We start from the raw sequence: 20,494 nt of genomic DNA, 5'->3' as shown, positions 1-20,494 counted from the left end.
GGGAGAGAGAGAGAGTGTGACAGAGACAGTGAGACAGAGACAGGGAGGGAGAGAGAGACAGAGACAGTGAGGGAGAGAGAGAGACAGTGGGACAGAGACAGTGAGACAGAGAGGGACAGAGAGTGAGACAGTGAGGGAGAGAGAGAGACAGTGAGGGAGGGAGAGAGAGGCAGTGGGACATAGACAGTGTGACAGAGACAGTGAGGCAGAGACAGTGAGGGAGGGAGAGAGAGAGAGTGTGACAGAGACAGTGAGACAGAGACAGGGAGGGAGGGAGAGAGAGACAGAGACAGTGAGGGAGAGAGAGAGACAGTGGGACAGAGACAGTGAGAGAGAGAGAGAGACAGTGGGACAGAGACAGTGAGACAGAGACAGGGAGGGAGGGAGACAGAGACAGTGAGACAGAGACAGTGAGGGAGAGAGAGAGAGACAGTGGGACAGAGACAGTGAGGGAGAGAGAGGCAGTGGGACATAGACAGTGTGACAGAGACAGTGAGACAGAGACAGTGAGGGAGGGAGAGAGAGAGAGTGTGACAGAGACAGTGAGACAGAGACAGGGAGGGAGGGAGAGAGAGACAGAGACAGTGAGGGAGAGAGAGAGACAGTGGGACAGAGACAGTGAGAGAGAGAGAGAGACAGTGGGACAGAGACAGTGAGACAGAGACAGGGAGGGAGGGAGACAGAGACAGTGAGACAGAGACAGTGAGGGAGAGAGAGAGAGAGAGACAGTGGGACAGAGACAGTGAGGGAGAGAGAGCGACAGTGGGATAGAGACAGTGAGGGAGAGAGAGCGACAGTGGGACAGAGACAGTGAGGGAGAGAGAGCGACAGTGGGACAGAGACAGTGAGGGAGAGAGAGCGACAGTGGGACAGAGACAGTGAGACAGAGACAGTGAGGGAGAGAGAGCGACAGTGGGACAGAGACAGTGAGACAGAGACAGTGAGACAGAGACAGTGAGGGAGAGAGAGCGACAGTGGGACAGAGACAGTGAGACAGAGACAGGGAGGGAGGGAGAGAGAGACAGAGACAGTGAGACAGAGACAGTGAGAGTGAGACAGAGACAGTGAGGGAGAGAGAGAGAGACAGTGGGACAGAGACAGTGGGACAGAGACAGTGAGGGAGAGAGAGCGACAGTGGGACAGAGGCAGTGTGACACAGTAGTAGTAATATGCAGAAGAAAGCTCAAAGAATGAATCCTGTGTGAATTGCCAGTTAAAATGATTTCTTTGATGAAATCTCAGCAACATATTGCTGGGCTGTGATGAATTGTTTATGGTATTGTGGATGCCTGTCAGCTTAGAACCCGAATCTCAATGTTAATTGTTGTGTGTTGATCCCCTTGAAATGAGTCTAGATTGAGCTTCTGTGTTATGGGAACTGTAATTGGGATCAAAGTGCAATAATCCATTCGTGGCTTACGGTGTGCTCCTTGTTTGCTCCATATAAACCATATGTTGCACTGGATATATGAGTTAGCATTATATTCAGATCAAATATGTTGTATTCCACTTTTTACAGATGAATGTGATGGGCACAGTTTGTTCTAAAAAGCAGTGTGCATTTCGACCCCATCTTGCACCAAATATTTGATCTAAATTGCACACAAATGTCGCAAGGCTTTCAGAAAAGATGGAAACATTTTTGCGCAAACACAGCTGCAGTACCCAAAAGTGGCCAGTGGGGGTAGTGTGTGATTATTATTATTTTTTTACAACGACTTTGGACGCATGAATGTTTTATTCCTCGGCAGCAATGAGAACCTGATGATTACCGTGACACAGAACAGTGAGGGAGCTGTGGATTTATTTAGTTTTGTGTCTGAAAGAAACACAGTTATGTGCCCTGGGTGTGGTTTGCTTCCAACACTGGAATCCGTCCCCTGGAAAGAAATAAACAAGTAAACAACATGGAGGCGTTTAGTAGCCTGGGAGATCGCCGGGTTTGCTCTACAGGTGCCTTTCCCCCACTTTCTCTCGGCAGTCTAGCGAGGGAGCTGTCCGCTGCCGGTGGTGCTGAAAGTTTGTGCTCTGCGCCTCTGACAGACTTAACCAAACAATTAAGAGATATTTCCGTTTTTTGATTGCAGTCACGAGAAATATCCTTTAATTGTAAGGCTATGTCTATCTCGAAACTGCGTCCCTTTGAACGACTTCTTCCTCTTCTGCAGACACCTCGCATCAGTCAAACATAGTGAGGCGTGTGACTGGTGCCCAATAAGAATTACTGGCACCCTGCAGTCGGATTCATTCACACAAAAAATAAAATAAAATAAAAAATAAAAATTAGCCCCAGTGCCATCCTGCGATACAAACGAGGGCGTCAGTTTTGCTAAATCAACAAACAATGAGTCAAACAAGCCATGCAGGAGTCATAATTAAAACAGCTGTTTTGTGTGTTTCTCCTCTGCAGAATGCTCCTCCGGTACAGGCTAACTCCATCCAGCGTTTCACCCCAGTTCAGTCAGGCGCCGTGGCTTCTGTCACGTCTGTCCCTCATCCATCAGCCCTCGCCGAGGAACACGGTGTGTAAATCCTTTCCTCTGCCACATCAGCTGCTCTCCGTCGCCACTGGAGTACGCTGAAAACGGGTCCCGGACACCGTCCCTGGAAAAAAACAAAACAAAAAAAACGCCAACTTCTCCAAAAGTGAACTGTTTACGCCGCCGTCGACTTTTCATATCTCAATCTATCGAATCTTTACGGGTTGTTGTTTTTTTTTTTGCGCGCGCTTGAGCTTTTGTCACGCGCGTGTCTCTCTCTCCACCGAGGCATACATATGATATTTTGTAACCTCCAATCGTGTGTTTTAGTTATCGGCCTCTCCGAGCGTCTTTCTCCGGCTAGTCCAAATCATTTCTACCTGGCTTGTCGGGACAGCAGCCGAGTAGTGAAGTCTCTGCAGTCACGTGATCGAAACGGGACTGAAGAGTGTGCGTGGGTTTTTTTTCTTCTTCTTCTTCTTTTGGAGTGTGTATGTGAGCGTCTCTCTGTGTGTAGTTAGAGGGGTGTCCCTCCTCCGCATTTTTTTTTTTTTTTTTGCTGCTTGCCATGCTTTAGACGCCGGAGCGCAGGGAGAGAGGCGAGAGCGAGAGAGGTAACGCCGGTCTCTCGCCGGGCTACCTGTCCTTTCAGTCTTACCTCGGTTCTCCCGTCGGTTCATTCTCGTCTTTTTTTTTTCTGAGCACACCTTCCTGCGGTCGTCTTGTTTTTGTTGCTTAAAAAGAGAGAGAGAGAGAGGGAGAGAGAGAGAGAAAGAAAGACTGTAGGGTTTCATGCGGGTCTGATCCGCCAGGAAGAGGACCGCGGTTCTGTTTTGCACTGGGTTTTGATCATCTTCTCTTTTTTCCCCCCTTCTTCTTCTTTTTCGGGTGCTCCATTTGGACAGTATAGGACAGTCGAGCAGAGCTTGGATGAGCGGCTTCGCTGAAATCCCGAGATGGAGTTGCTGCTGATCTGCCTTTCCCTGTGGATATTGCAATGCAATTCGGCCAGCGCGGACTCCATCATACATATCGGTAAGCGTCCGATGAAACGGCATGCCGTCGGTTAGACAGGTGTAAAGGGGAAACACACACGCACACTGCGTTGATCACAGGGATTGGTGTGAGAGGGCGGGATAAACACTATTCAGTTCGCATCCTGTGTTTAAGCAACACTTTGACTCTCGTGCGAGTTGAAAAGTTGGCGTTTTTGTAAACGTGCTTCTGACCTTTTCCTGCCACCTCCTGTTTTCTCCTGTTTGTTACAATGATCAATTCATCAGTCCGTTTTCTGCAGAGATCTCTCACACTTTTTTTTCTCTCCCGACGGCGAATCAACGCATTCACGTCCAAACCTCATCACCGTCGGCCTGTACATTGAAATTCTGCATTCAAAACACGCATCTACAGTAAGGCCTGTATCGTAGAAGCTTTGGACGAAAAATGAACGTCCGGCAGTCAAGCAGCCGAGGCTTTTTTAGACCAAGCAACCTCTTGTCTGCTCCAGTACAAGCCTCAACTTTGGCCGGAACGTGACTGCAATGTCAATGACAAGACAGGAGGGGGGGGGGGGGGGGATGTCAGTGGACTTCTCGTTTTAGAGATGCAAAACGCATAGAGCCTCTTTGTTCGCAAACTTCAAACGAGATCTGCCTGTTTTTTTCCTCCCTGGGTGTGTGTGTGTGTGTGTGCGCGCGCGCGCGTGTGTGTGTGTGTGTGTGTGTGTGTGTGTGTGGGGGGGGGGGGGGGGGGGTAAACTAATCACGACGTCCAAATGATTCGGATCTCGTTTGTCCCTGAACATCGCATCACGTTCAACAGTTTTCCACATCGCATACATGGCACACAGGGAGTAATTTATGTTTTAATGCATACGATCACGTAGCCGCTTATAATGACTGGCGTAGTGCTGTCAGATAAAAATGTCAATGTCACTGAGCAAATTTCGTCTCAGTGCTCCTCCGCTGCTGCTGCTGCTGCTGCTGCAGCTGCCGGTGTTCCGTTTACTGCAACAGTCTGGCAAGCAGCAGGTGCTCAGTCTCCGGCTTAATACAGAGGTGGGACTCCATCCAGATAATATTGGCTGATGGCGTATGGTTCGGGTAGCCTACCCCAATAATACTTCTCATTTCCTGAAACCTTTTTCTGTGATATATGTGCGTCTCATAAGAGCAGCTGATGCCATAAACAGGAGGAAGGAAGGGAGGGGGAGGAGGAGGTGTTCAGAGAGACAGTTAAGCTTCAGTAAGCCTCCCACACAGGCCTATAATGCTTATTGGGTAGGATGCCATCGATCTAGTATACACGCAGCCATTTCTTTTCGAAGTTTGCCTTCTTTACGCATCGAATAGTAGAGTCTGTGGCCGTGTCGCTCTCCGTGGTGCTGAAACCTGCTCGGGCGAACCGAGCCACATGTTGCGCAACTTCAAGGCTAAATAACCCCCCAAAAAAGATCAATTTCACTTACAATTGTGTACATCACTATGACAATAACATGAAAGGCTTCTGTTTAGTCTGTGATAGCGACGCCCCACTGCGGATCTACCGCACTTCAGCCCCTCGTGTTTTCTCTCCAAATGACTTTTTTTTTTTTTTTTTTTTTTCATGCAACAGGTGCCATATTCGAGGAAAACGCCATGAGAGACGACGAGATTTTCCAACTGGCCATCTCAGACCTGAGTCTGAACGATGACATTCTGCAGAGCGAGAAAATCACCCACTCGGTGAAACTTATCGAGCCAAACAATCCCTTCCAGGCTGTGCAGGAAGGTAAGCACAGTCCCCACCCCTTGATGATTTCTCAAATAAATTGCCCCCTGCTTTTTGATTTGATTACTCGCTGCCGCGGGGCATGCCAAGAAGGCGCCCCTAGTTACGATCACGCAGGAAGTCCGATGCATTAAAGTATTGCCCGCCTGGGCCATGAGCTGATGATTTCACCTCTTGATCAGTCGGTGTGGTCGCTATGGAAGGAGTCACAGATGATGCCCCTCTGTGTGTGTGTGTGTGTGTGTGTGTGTGTGTGTGTGTGTGTGTGTGTGTGTGTGTGTGTGCGTGTGTGCGTGTGTGTGTGTGTGCGTGCGTGCGTGCGTTTGTTGTACCAAAGCAAAGTGTCTTCTGTGGTTGAAAAGCTAGGTGGAAGCATTGAGTTAGAAGCACCGCAGCTAAGCTTAATGTGTTATGTGAAATAAAAATCATTTTGAGATGATCAAATGTAATTCCGGGCGCCGAAGCTTCACTTCTGTAATAGCAGGAGAGAAAAGAAATATCTCTCTGCTTTTATGCCTCTTTGAAGGATGAGCACTGGAATCCTGTTTGTGCACATTTATCTCCCTTTAGCTTTTTTCCTTGAAAGGTTTTCGCCTGCCTCATTTTGGTTTTTCCACATAAGGGACTGTACACACCTCCGCAAACCACACAGGAAACTAGCAATAAGATTATTTTTGTCAAGGTTACGTCTCTCAGTCATTGAAAGGTGGTCCCAAACAGTTGACCGCAAAAGTGATTAAAATTCTACCACTAAAACAAATCATTAAGACTTTAATATGTTCTTAGGGACCTTCAAAAGCTGTTTATGTCCTCTGCAGATAGTTACAAGCCTGTACTTTTGTCCCCAGCTGCACAAAGGCCTTGGATGAGTCATTACCATTCATAGTGCGCCTGATGGGCACAGGGAAATAATAACTATCCTTCCTTTAGCTGTAACTACACCACGGCTTTTAGCTGTGGTCCTGATCAACATCTCAGATATCTAGTATGGTGATGCATACTGCGTTCGTAAAAGTACACAGAGAAGACGTTTCAGGTTGCTGCTGCAGATATGAGATTAAATATCATTTTTAAAGCTGACATGCGACTCGGTTAATTCACCGGTTGCCGTTGCTTGAGATGCGAAGGTGTGGTGGTTAAAATTGGCTCACCAGCAAATAGTTTTGTCATTTGTGCAGTGCTCTGATGTTTATTGAAGTGGTGGAGTCAGAGATGGAGTGTCAAACCCACACTTTCTGAAGAATACACACACTGAGCCCTGAATACTAATCATCCTAAATTCGGTTTCTTGAGACAATTCTGCAGATGATATTATAACCCAATGTCACGCCCGTGCAAAAGCCTGCAGGACATACACAAGTTGTCGACGATGCTGTAAAAAAAACATTAGAGGTGTGAAGAGAGTTCTGCAACGTGCAGAGCTTGTTATTGCTCATTGAAAATGATTCATAGCTTGTTTCCTCTGCTTGTTGTTTGCCTTTTCATTAGCCTTGATTGGGTATCATTTAGTATAATCAATTGCTGTTCATGGTTAGGCTCCTGATAATGACATATTCACAGGGGTGATTTGGGTTGTGGAGGGAGTTGGGAATAATGTTGCAGCACTTGACGCGGGATCGATGGGAGACCTCGGACTCTTGCACTAGACCCACCGCAGGGTGATGACTGATGAGTGGCAACTGGGATAAGTTGACCTTTTGCTTTGCTCTTTTGTTCACTGCCACCCCACTGTGAGTGGCAGTACGTAGGAACTTGCCATTGCCTGGTGAAGAGGGAGGGCATAAACAGGAAAAGAAGGGGGGGGGGGGGCTGTAGGAAAGAGGAAGGGAGGGAGATTAAGGGTGAGAAGAGCAATGAGGATAAAGAAATACCCACGAGCACCAGCAACGGCGGGTAAGAAAGAGAGAAGAGAATTATGAGCAAGGCCTGAATAAACATGAGTGGACAAAAGAAGAGCTAAGATATGGGTGAGGTGATGAGGAGAACACGCCCGCCCAGTGAGTGGAGTAGTTGCAGCGTCATGTTCGTCCTTATTTGGCTCCCGTCGTCCTTGCACTGGTTGAACATATATTAACGAGGATGTTGCACCGATACCATGCGCACAGACACACTCAGCTATTCAGTCCACCCACGTTTAAAGATGACAGCTCAAGGCTGGCTGGATATACTGCTTGACCACACAACTAGCAGATGCTGTCCTATTTATAGGCCGGAGCGACTGCAGAGTATGAATAGGGGCGACTTCAACACCGGGAGTGAAAAAACTCAGGAGAAAATATATCTTGGATGGAGCTTATCTGATGCCTGTCATGAGTTTTTAAGATACCATCAGCTTGCAATATTGTCAGAGAATAAAAGACAAACACACATGTGGGCAGTGCAACAGCCTCACCCCATATTTATTACTCCCCCCCCCCCCCCCCTTCAGTTGTTGTACTAGAGATCAAGATAAGGCTCTGGTAAGGATGATATACATGCTTTTTAAACTACACACAGTTTTCTGGAAGGAAGGGTTGCAATTTTAACACTACCGCCTCACTTATCTAGTAACAGCCATCACTTGAGAAAACCCGTCTGGATCTCCTAAAGATGTGAGCATGAAGTCAATAATAACCTGAGAAGGTTTAAGTTCAGAGCATGACCACAGCCTGTTAAGGTACCAGTATGTTGGACAATACACAGCTGAACGTCTTAAGAGTATGATATGTCTCTGAATCAGACAAGGACATCTGTTGGAAGGAAAGGAATGTGCATTACAACTGGAGATTTCTCACCCGAGACTTTCTTCCTACTTTGATTTAAAACTAGACGTTTGGCCTCCAGGCAAGATAGACGTATATACTCTATAATAAACAAAGCTTCAAGAACTTTTTCCATCTTGACTTTTATTCAAAGGAAGCTTGCTCAAATGATGTTTTCACATTGATTACCACATATAAAGATTCCCCCGTTTGATGATTTATTCCATCTCTCAGAGCAGGTGGGGGTTTGTGATGGATGACCACATAATTTGTGCAACATTTGGGATTTTTCCTGGCATCAGAGCTTTTAAGGGATGGACAAAATAACATCTCATAAAAGATACTCATTTCCTACTGTGAAGTGATTTAATTTGGCTCGGAATAGATTTTACGAGTGTTTGTGAGCGTAAAAGCAAGCGTGCACATGAGTTTCTGAGAGGGGATTTTTGGCGGGTCGGTGACAAATTGCAATCTGTTCAAACAATACAAAACTGCGGGGTCTCGAACCCACTTATTCTGAGGGCTTGTAAGTCAAACAGGTTGAGAAAGACAGCTCTCATGCACCACAATTAGAGTACACTTAATAGAGAGCCAATCAGAGTCAAATCGCCATTCTAGCTGCAGGGTTAGGGTCAAAATTTGACCTGATGATGGCGCTAGATGAAAATTCAGATCACCAAAGTCCTTAGGGGTCATTCTCTGGCCACTATGAATAGCTGTACCAAATGTCATGCCAATCCATCCAGTAGTTGTTAGGACCTCTAAGTGTGGACCACAGTGCTTAAAATATGACAAATAGAGAAACTCAAGTTGAAACTAATCAACACGGATTTCATATGTTGAGCGTTCATTAACGGGAACTTTCAGTGTCTGTTTTCAATCTGATTTTTAAAATCATTTTTTAATGAGGTGTTTGTGTAGGTTTGTAAAAACCCCTGCAGGTTCCCGGTTCATTTTAAAAACATACACTTAGCAGGTAGGAAACAGCCATCTGGACACAGTTAGGGGAAGGAGCTTCCTGCTCCTCTAATGTGCAGTCATTTGTTGAGTGTTCTGTCCCACTGAGTCCTCTTCACACACCACACCACCAGTGACCCTCCATTTTCACCTAACCCCTGCCAAGGTAATGTCAAGGAGGATTTGATTCTTTACTCTTTCTGGCTCTGTAAGCCAATAGACTTCTTGCAGTGCATTTTTATTATTTCCTCCTCCTTTTGCTCAATCTGTAATGACAAAAGGTGAAATAATGGTTCCTTTGAAAGCGTTTGCATGGGTAAATTTAATATCCTCCATCTGATTTTTTGCTTGTGACAACTCATTACTCGCCGTGCTCTAAACGTGATGGAATGCTGCCCTTTCACTATTATTGTCCTGGTGAATTTTATAATGCTGCATAAATCATGGTAATGGATTTGTTTGTTTTTTATGTCTTTTTTACCAGCTCAACACAGAGGGGGGGATGATCGGGCCATTTTCCCGGCCTCTGTTAATTACCCTGTGGTTATTTTAATCCGTCATAAGCCCCTCAATGGGCTGTATAAAGGCCCGCTGGTAACTTAATCAGCTAAGTGATGTTGCGGCGGAGGTATACCCTTCACCGTTTAATCCCTTTGCAGTGAAAGGCACACTACTCAGCATCTACGTAGAGTTACCCTTTAGTTGGTTGCACGCTGGGGGTCCAGTTGGTCAAATTCAAAGATTCATTTCCTGTTTGGAAGAGCATTTCTAAAAGAGTATTACTCATTTTTGCCATTCCTTATAAATATTATAATAAACTATGATTCATTTAATAATTAGAGAGGCTGCTTTCAGTTATTGCAAATATCAATTTCACTTTGCAACAAATATCATAGTTGCAAAACTAAAAACTCGGTTAGTTCTAAACATCCTGGAGGAAACCAAACTAAACTTCTGAAGTACCTAATGAAGTTACGCTGCTGCTCAGCATCTCTCAGCCGTCTGCCGCAGAGCAGCTGTGCTCTTTCCTCTGCCATGTTCACATTTTATAGAATGTAATAAATATTTCCCTCTTTAATGACGTATAATTTCACCAATGCGCAATCAATCCGCTATTAATCAGAAGGCGAGTTCTTTATGACCCGACCCGTCCGATCTGTGGATTTACCACAGCGCCTGTGGATATAACTGACATCGAGACATCACTACCGCATGACAATTATTCTTCAGACGGCACATCAGGTAAACTACCCGAGGCATGTTTCTCAACATGAGCTTGTTTCCACGTCAGACGATTGATTCGGATCGGTGGGGTCGACTTGTGTTGGGAAGCTTCAGTGTGACTACACCCTGAACTGCAGAATAACTCAGTGTTCTCCCACCAGCAGTTGGTTTTAGTTGAACACGCCGTAGCTAGTAGCAACATTGTTACATTCCCCATTTTGTCAGATCTGAGTCCCGGCAAATATTGACGGACAGACATGTTTGATCTACTCTCCAAATCCCCTTGTTGGAGCATCATCTGTATCTACCAGGGGTGCAGATCCAATGTCAGGGTTGGGGGGGGGACACAAAAGTGTTTTTTTTTATGCAACTCATACCATGCCACCATAAATCACAACTGCATAGAGGCTCGCCATATCATTCAAAAAGTACTGCACAGGGAATCCTTTATTGTGCTTAGCTTTCTTGTTTATTTGTCCTAAACAGCCAACAGCCCATATCACTGCCTATTTAACTGTTATACTAGTAAATCATAATTTTAAGGGTCTTGGGCATGTCTACTCATGTTCTTATCTTCCGCCTCCCTCCAACCCACCATTTCAATCATTTCTTTTTAGATCTAAAATCTAAAATGTGAAGAATGTGAAGTCTGAACATACATTTGAATAATTTAGTGTATTTTTATTGGGGGGGACAATTCATGTTTTTCAGAATTGGGGGATCCCCCCCAGGATCTGCACCCATGGTATCTACTCATTGTATTACAGCTGTGATTGTTGATTTGTGATTTATTCATGTTTCCGTGACGATCTTACTGCTAACCAAGCTAGCCGCTATGCTAGCTGCCTGCTCATACGTTCTGTTGTGTCTGTTTATCAAAGGAATTATTGTGTTGTACTTGTTGCACAATCTAACAGATTGTTCAGCTAGTCTGTACTTTTATGAATCCAGTTTTCTTGTTAAAGTACTCATTAGATTGTCTAATATCTTTGGTCCAACTCCTGTTCACGGAACTTCATTGTGTTCCTACATGTAATCACCATCATTGAATTCATTGTCAAGTGCTGCTTTCACAGTTTCATGATTGCTTCCAGTCAGTAACTTTTATTGCAAATGGGTTAGACTCGCAGCGTAGCTGTGCACGTACATGCATAGTGAGGGCAGAAGTCAGAACTACACACACACACGCACACAGAGCTTTTCCCCTTTGGCACTGCAAATCGTATCTCCCATATCAAACACAGAGCGGATAAGATTTAGTTTGGACTTTTGGATAAGGGAGAATGAACGCTGAGACACATGAACACACTTGAAGACGATGTCCTGTCTTCTGATGACCGGGAAAGTCTTATCTTGAATTGGTGCCATCACGCTGAGTTTTTAGCTTGTGATCACAGAGCGAGAGATGCGTTAACTGTTGTATTGGATTACATGTATTTCTTGTGAAGCTGTGAGACGGAGACTGTGATTAACAGTATATCACAGGGCTTGGATGTGTTGTATTTGTATGAAGTGCCAAGGTTATGTGTTATGGATATTATCGAAGTGCTGTATGTTCAGTGCAGCGATTGTTTGGTTCCCTGCCTCGCTGAATGCTTACTGTACTCTTTTCATCCTTCTTTGCTCTGCCTGCTTCCTCACAGTTCGTTTTATCTGTAGTAGAGATTTATAAGGCAAAATCCTTCTTCGTTTGTTACACAGGTCACTTTTTGTGTCACTCTCGCCTGTTGTGTAGCTGTGCAGTGCTGTGGATTATGAGAACCTCTACTTGTCCCTCTGTGCCTCTGCCATTCACACCATACAGTGTAGACGACACAGGGGAGACACGATGGGACCTGTAGTCCACTGCAGGCTGATGGACACACTAGAGAAAATGTATTCCACCAGCTTTTCTTTTCGAAGAGACAGAGTCAGCAATTCTGATAATTGCTGCAGAGAGAGAGAGAGAAACAGAGACAGAGGTATTTGCTTAGCAGGCCGACAGGTTTTGTCCTCTGTGCTGCACAGGAACAGCCGGTCAGTATGGCTCTCCTGCGGTGGGATACCTCTGTGTCACATAGTCGCGACATCTGTAGCAGATGTCTCATTTGGCAGTTCTCACTCTTGAAAGGAGCACAGAGGCGGTATCCAATTATGTATTTAAAAAATTTGTCATCTCAGTTCACTCAAATGTCTAATCTGTATTCAAAGAAAGCATCGGCAGGGTGTTAAATGTCACCGTGAGCAGTAATTTGGTTAATCATTTAATTTGAGTAAACATGGCCAGCCTGGAGATGTTAGGGAAGTGTTCATGTAGTCCCACCATGTTAAAAACAGAATAAAGAGAGGGAGGTCAATGCACTGCTTTGCTCATAGCAGCATTCAACAGATTTTTCTTATGTGCTTTTTGTGGGGAAGCTATGCTCCCTGTGCTATGTAAACAGAGTCATTGTATTGAGCTAGTTAGAGAGAGTGTCATGTTGGGGCCTTTGTGCGTTTATGTATTCATCACACCCCTCAGGCTGCCTCAGACAGCTGAGGGTTGCTTTCAACGCATTCTCATCCGTCTTCACACTGGCACATTTGATTGAGAATGTGCTGTGGGGGGGCACTGTGTATAAGGCTGACTAATGGGTGGTATGATGGCTGTCTGTCTCTGAAGGACAAATGCACGGAAAACACATTTGAAACATTTTGAATGTAAACCTTGATTGATGTTTTGTCAGCCCGTTCCTCCCGTATTGCACGCAGGAATCCTAAATTTGGCATCAGAGAAATCTGTTTGTGCCATTTACCACTGTCAGACTATGACATCAAACGCGACATGTGACCAAATTCATCCCGGCCTGTAATTGTTGTTTGAGAGACATTTAGCACCTGTATCGATTTTCCGATTTGACGGCAGCATCTGATGTATGACGAACGGCTAAAACAGCAGGAAATATATCAAACCACCTGCAGACACGCCACACATAACTCAACGGGGCCGCCTGCTCTGCATACATATGAACGCGCGACATGCTTTCGCATGCACAGGTCTGTCGGCCCCATGTCTTATTCATGTTCCTGTCTTTTCCGGTGTGACAGATTTATAACGAGCTGTGGAGAACACTGTGACAGATATTAGTGCTTGCACGACCCCAAACAGCCCCCGACCACCGTTGGGGGATCATCATCAATACTGCGATTGATGCTGATGAGGCCCCCGGCCTCCATTCGTTGTGATACACCGCAGTCCCATGTGTTACGAGCATCATTTTGTTTTTTACGCACTGTTATGCTTCCACTTTATTGAGTTCTAAGCTGCGACAGGGAGGATGGCAGAGGCAGAGTGGGTGTATGAATGGCGGGAGAGGATTTGCTTGTTTGTGCATGGTGGTATGAATACACGCCTTTGTGTGTGCATGCTGTGATTTGTGCGTCTGAGGTGGGGTTTTTTTATCGACACACATTTGTGGATGTGTTTTTTTTTTAAATGGTGTGGTGGAGAGAGGTAGTGTGTCGCACTCGCACCTGATGCCGACTAGCTCAAAGGGAAGTGTGTATAATTTACTACCCACCACCTGCACCATTGGCAGCGAGACGACTTCATTCCAGGAAGGAAGACGAGGAGCAGAAAATCAGCCCCTAAGTAAATCCTATTAGAGGCTAAACAGAAGTCAGCCAAAGAATGGCTGCGTGGCTATCTCCGACTTCACACTCTTTTCAGACAGAGGTGGGGGGTTAAAGATAATACAGGGGAGGGAATGGAGCAGAGGCTGTGGAATTTTGGGCCGTATGGAAGTGGGGCAAAGTCATTTTGAAACTGCGGACTCAGCTCACGATTCTCATTGATGTAAAGGTGCCAAATTGTATTTGGGAGCCATTGTTTGCATTACTGCCCAAAGACAGAGATACCAAGTGGGGACCATCTGTCACAAGTATCCCTCCTCGCTGAGTCTCTGACTCTGTCTCTCTCTCACTGCCATGGGTCCTCTCCCATGCCCAGGCAACATGGATTTTATCCAAAGATGAGGCTAAGCTAGTGTGTAAGCCCTCTCTGAGTGAAATCAAAACCCAGCTTAAACCTCATGAGTGAGAGCCAGTGAAGAGGGGCGAAACACGCAGACGTCGCTGAAAACTGGGTCGAATACGCATGGTAAGAGATCCTTCAAACAGTATGACTAATGAATAAGACTTTCACTGTTTTCTACAGTGATAATCATCACAAGCGATTGCAATATCGCTCTGCTTTTTTAAACTCGTAACGATGAGCTGATTTATTCTTTTAAGTCGCTCATTTCTCAGCTCATTCATCTGCTGTTTGCCCTTTTATCGTAACAGTACTCAATCTCTTTTTTGCATGGGATCGTGTCTGTAAATGGAGAAATCCCCACTTCAGTTTATTCCAAATGAGAGAAAACACACCAGCACTCTGAAGGTCATCTGTCTTACTCACAGATTGTTTCAGATTGAAGATAAAGGGATAGATCTTAGATGAATAAGTCATTTGTCATTATTTTTTTATTGAGCTGAGTACACATTGCAGTGTTTCAGGACAGTTAGGCCGGGATTTGTCATGTTATCTAATCCACTGCATTACCAAATCAAGCCAATTGATCCTGGGAGCACTCTAGGCCTAATTCCCATTGTGGTAACCTATTAAGTATGGGAGTTATCTGTAGCTCATATTAACACGAGATGTCATTGTTGGGTTTCAATCATCACTGGAAAAATATTCTGTAGTGTTGGATCACTATAGAATTCATGACAGTAATCTGAAACCAGCAATAAGAACAGTTTATTTAAGCAACTTTCTCTAGCCGAGTGTTTTTTCAGCCCCTTCATAATCTAAGGCATATTATCTATAAATTGAGAATACCAAGTTTATGATGCCATGAATATTACAAATATCCACTGCAAACCCCAGATTTCTTTTCTCACACATTTACACCTGGAAGCTGTCCGGTACAACCAGTCTGATCTGCCAGCCACTTAGCAGCCCCACTGGAAAATTAATTGTGATTATCATCAGTTAAACGTGTTAAATTTTGTGGCAAGCCATCCAATATTTGTCGAGATATATTCACTGAAAACACAAATTTGGCACTAGAGGGATTGCCAGGGAATCATCGAGGTCAGAAGGATACAGCGTCTGGGTCTTGACGGAATGTTGTGCCAGGTAAAAAATTGGAAAATTGGAGATTCACCAAAGTAATTTAGAATCAGCACAGCGGGAATCTGTTCCAAATGTCATCCATCTGGTAGTTATTGAGATATTCCAGTCTGGACCAGAGAGGTAGACTGACAGACAGACATTACCGTCTCCAGAGCAACAGCGCCAGTGTGACTAAAAATATAGAGATAACAAATAAAGCAAGGTTATACAGTATATATACATGTCACCACTCATTATATCAGACTGCAAGGAAATGTGTCAAACGGAAGTGTCACTTACAACATCATATTTCATTTTTTCTTGGTTTTTCAAAGCTGGAACTCGTGTCAGAAAGGCTTCTGACTCTGAGGTTTTGAATCCCAGCCGGATGATTTTTTTTTTATGTTAAGGAGGATCACTTTCCTCAGAGAGAGAGGTGACAAAGAGAGCAGCTTTAATGTACTATTTGTGCCTCTTCAAACCCAAGGTGATGCACATTATTTCACTTGAGCGAGCCAGCAGGATCATCATGTGGCATTATCACGTCACCCTGAGACATGCAGTCATTCTGTTTGCCTTAGACAACATGTTTTCAAAGCGTTTTGCCGCGACAGTTTTCCGCTGTCAGCTCAATCACTGCTCTATTACTTTTCCTGCAATGGGATTGAAAGCCCATTAGGACTGTAAATAATTACAGTGTACAATGTCATAGCTTTTCCTGTGTGTTTAATTTGTCATGCCTTTCAGCAGCTCTGACCTGTCATATGTCTTTCTGTGCATTGCCTTGAATGTTGACATTTGATGTGTTATTTTGGGGCTCAAAAGCTGCTAAATCTAAGAAAACACAACATTGAAATGAAGCCCAGATGTATTATACTAGAGTGGAAGTGGAAAAGCCATTTCTCTAGTTACTAAGCTATTGTTGTCATGCATCATTTTAATTACTACAGCTGTTTCAGAGGGATTAGACCACTGGTGTGGCTGAAGGTGCATTTATGAATCGTCACACCTACAAACATAATCTATATTTAAACTGAAACCCACTGCCCTCAGAGGGCTGGCCCCGCTTAGGCATGGGACGATATGAAGATTTAATTTCACAATTATCTTGCCTATAATAATTGCAATCACAATATAATCCCGACAATCAATGATAAATAATAATAATAGTAAATCATCAAAATGTGCTTAAAACTCTTAAATGGCACTTAAAAAAAGAAAAACAGTCTAAAATAAGATAATCATGAATCATATGGACTCCCTGCATAAATAAAGGATGCAGTTTAAAATTATTTTGTATGCTGTATTTTTTTAAATGAGGCTCCATTTTTCACTACCATGATGGCCAGCTAGACATCACTCTCAAGTCACTCATGACGATATTTACGATTATCCTGATTATGGAAATTCACCACAATCGATTATTGTGAGTGTCTTTTATCCCGATGGGCGATACAATCCTCTATCTTCCCATCCCTAGTCCCGCTAGACTTATTAATAACTGACCCTAATGCTGGCCAAAAATAACCAGGATACCATCCATCCATTCATTTTCATCCACTTATCCGGGGCCGATACCATGCAAAGTAAAGAGCCTCTTTAAGTGTGTCCACAGAAGGGGGGTCAAGTCGGGCCAGGGTAAGTCCTGTCCTCCAGATACATTTTTATAGGAGGTCAGGATGTGAATGCACGTGTCAAGTGGCTTCAAATATCGTAAGCATATGCCTGGACTCCCACCGAAGGGAATTGCATAATGCGTTTTCTCATCCATCATATGACCTCCATGTATATATTGGATACAGTGTCTCGATTTTCTGTGTGGTCCTTGAAAAAGAGTAATATGCCAAGCATCCAGCCTTAGGATCATCTTCCTTTTTTCAATAAGAGATAAAAACCTGCAGGTCTAGTGAGGAGGATTTAGCTTCATTTTATAAGCAACTCGGTGTTAAAAAGACCAGATGGGATCTTATTCTATTGCAATTATTCACATACAACAGTCCGTTTGGAGATGGAAAAAGGGAAAAGGACATTTTCACACTAGAAAAAGCAAAACCCACCCACTGACTCCCAAACGATGATGGGGCTGGCCCTTAGGTAGGTTGCACTTAGTAACAGTGTGTCTAAGACTCCTTCTAGGTAGAGATTGCATAAAGGTACACACACAGCAAAACAATCGGGCCACCCTCAGGCGAAAATAAGATAGAATCTCCTGATTTCCAGCCACTTTGTTTTCAGTGCCTTCACCACTGGTACGGCAACAAACTGTGTCCTGGGCAACAACATGAACAAAATGTAATGAAATGCTTAGAGGAGCTACATTTTCATGAGGTCAAACACAGGGAACACGCTTAAAAAAAAAGTTTGGGGTGAAGAGGCTTATTTCTCCCGAAAAACATCAGTATCACAATCAGGGAAAACATATTTCTCAAAGGCGGTATGGAAATACACAAAAGAGATGAGTAGGAAGAGAGGAGAAGTGGATCGCCCGGAGGGGAGAAGGAGCGGAACGGTAGTGGAGGAGGAGGAGGAGGAGGTGACAGCATTTCAGATCGTCCCTCCATCTTTCCCTTTTTCTATTAGACAGCAGGGGGATGTCTATCAAGGCAATGTCATCATCTCTGGCAGTGACTGGCTTCCTGCTAGCAACAGCAGTGTAACCAGGAAGAGAGGCTAGGAAAAGGAGGCTTCTCCCCGCTGAATAGATGTCCCTCACTGACTCACTGCATGCCCACTCGTCGCCATAACAAAGCCTCCTTTTAACAGCGCAAAGATGTTAAAGATCTCGGACACAGTTGCATTGATTCCAGCACAAACAGTGTGTGTGAGATCTTCCGGTAGTGGTCTGGTAGTATTTCCTAGGTCAAGGACTTTGGATTCAGGGCACCACGACTCCCTGCTGAAGGAGATCAGCCAGACTAGCTCTGTTTCTTCTTTCAAATCTCTCCTAGAATCCTTTCTCCTAATCGGTTATTCTTGTGTTTTTAGATTTTTTTACTGTGTTTTTGGTACACTATTTTTAAGATCTCTCTGTAACGCTTACACAAAAAGACATGATAATCTCCCTTTTTACAAACTTTGCACGTTCCACTTGGACTGAGCAATCACATGCCTTGATCCAATGCACCAGTTGATATGGCAACTGCTCCCTGCTTGAGAGAGAGCATATTTTCCTCCTCCACCTGTTGGCAGGAGAGAAACAGGGATCGGGACATAGTAATTGAAAATACATTGCGCTTGCAGGCGAGATAAGAAAATCAAAGCACATGTAGCACCAAAGAGGCATTATCATTTAAAACATCAGTGTAGGTGTGATGATTTTCTCCCTCTTCATAACCGAAATAACCGCCTGATAAAATCAGTCACTTAAGGCGGCGCTTTGGAGCTTTTAACATTTGTATTCTTTTTGAGAAAATGCAGATCCAGACTCACGAGGGAATTCATATTCTATTTGGCATAATGACTGCATGCTGAGCAGTGCCCTCTTTTTCCTTCAAACTGGCCACGCTCATTTCACAAATGCCTGATATATTGCGATCCTGTGTGTAACGGAGACAGTATCGGAGATTAGCGACAGTTATATTCCGCTTCGTTCAGTGTCATAGAAAAGGAAGAGAGCAAGCAGTAATGACCCTTTCTCCCCCTTCGAGGCCCATTGGAGAGAGAATGCATCAGCCTGAAAGTCAAAGTCACTGCTATTCTGGCTGCTGGGATTGCCTTCGCTTCCTGTTGGTTCTGCCAGCCTGTGTGGTGATGGAACGGTTGCAGCTCATTTAGTGTTCATTTAGAACCTGTGTGAGGTGTCTCTTGAGACTGCACCTCTGTTTTAGTTTTCCTGGTTCCTTAAGTGGAATAAAGAACTTTTTGTTTTTAAATGCAGGTTGTTTTTTTTTCAGAATTTGATCTCAACAAATTCACGTTACCAACGTTTTAATAGTTCTTGCGGCAGATTGTGAGAGTTAATTGTCTGGCTCTGTTTCTGTTACCTTCGGAGAGCATCGAGACAAGCTGCTCTCGCTGGGTTAAGAATATTTGGCGGGGATTTTTCCTTTTAGATATTGAAAAAATAAATAAAATGCCTGCCTGGCATCGAGTCCGTTTGTTCACGGGGCTAATGGCGGCTTTTGTTATGAGCCAGATCAGGGATTTATGCTGCTGTTGGTGTTCATTAATGTGTTTGCAAATATTAATGCATGTGTTTGATTGTGTGCCTTGGTCAGTGTCATCCCCCCTCAGCGGTGCACAGCTTTTAGGGTTTTGCTTTAAACAGTGTAAAGCTCCGATAACGCGGTCCTCCATCGGAGCACAAAGTCTGAATAGGAAAAGTCTCTTGGGATGTGTCATCCATAATCTCTGTAGTCCCGTAATGCCTTTCAATCCTCCTTTTTTTAGTGCTGCCAATGCCCTTTTAGCTTTTGCTAACCCTTTAAACCAGGGATGCCAGGGTTACGGCCCGCGGGCCGGACCCGGCCCGACTGTACGTCACATCCGGCCCGCGGGTGATAAGGGGAGAATATTTTTTTTTATTATTATTTTATCTATTTTAAAATATATATATATCCTTAATCCTCTAATACTGGCCTGTATTCTATTACCGGCCAGTCACATTGGCCGGGGCAAGTGTCGACAGGCAGCGTTATTTCCACCCTTCCCATTCATTCAGTCAGGTTCGCGTCGCAAAGATTTTGGCTGAGTTCTATATTAAAGGATTTACTGCCTCCCGCAAGCTCTCGAAAATCTTTAAACTGAATGTTGTCCATGTAAAATAAAGACAGATTCAGCAACTGCATAGCTTATTTCTCGCATAAAATGTTTTCAGAAACACGTTTCGGTGAACTATTGTCGTAAAATAAGAGAAAGTTTCCAAACGAGCCGCCATGTTGGTCGGTTTGAAATCCGGGAGCAGACAGGACGGCTGTGAAAGCGATCGTCCAATCAGGTGCAGCCATGAAGTGTGCACGTGATTGTATGAAGGAGAGTGCCTGTCAATCCTCCTCCTTTGTAATGTATGTAATTTAGGCCTCATTGTGAGGCTATTTTGGTGCCAACGCAATTTCTTCTTGATGTGTAGGCCTTCATGAATAATTTCAAATAGCCTACCTATCCATGTGTTGAGTCAATGTTTGGACTTTTCAGTCCGAAAGTGTAATCCGGCCCCCTGAGGTCTCACTTGAAAAAAATCTGGCCCCCTGTCCAATTTCACCCTGGCA

At 44.4% G+C, this 20,494-nt stretch overlaps 1 protein-coding gene across 2 annotated transcripts in view; it reads left to right on the top strand.

Annotated features, from left to right (window-relative positions):
- The first annotated feature begins 2,922 nt into the window (after positions 1-2,922).
- grid1a (glutamate receptor, ionotropic, delta 1a) overlaps positions 2,923-20,494 on the top strand; it is a 215,644-nt gene continuing 198,072 nt past the window's right edge. The window contains exons 1-2 of one of the 2 annotated variants that reach the window (XM_084020809.1): positions 2,923-3,515; positions 5,094-5,249. In XM_084020809.1, the coding sequence (XP_083876935.1) occupies positions 3,437-3,515; positions 5,094-5,249 (235 nt within the window). In that variant the 5' untranslated portion in view covers positions 2,923-3,436. The remainder of the gene's footprint in view (positions 3,516-5,093; positions 5,250-20,494) is intronic. The other variant, XM_084020808.1, reaches the window with a different exon arrangement.

The sequence above is a fragment of the Eutrigla gurnardus genome, assembly GCF_963514095.1.
Source record: "Eutrigla gurnardus genome assembly, chromosome: 11".
NCBI classification, from domain to species: domain Eukaryota; kingdom Metazoa; phylum Chordata; class Actinopteri; order Perciformes; family Triglidae; genus Eutrigla; species Eutrigla gurnardus.
This window is presented reverse-complemented; position numbering and strand designations above follow the sequence as displayed.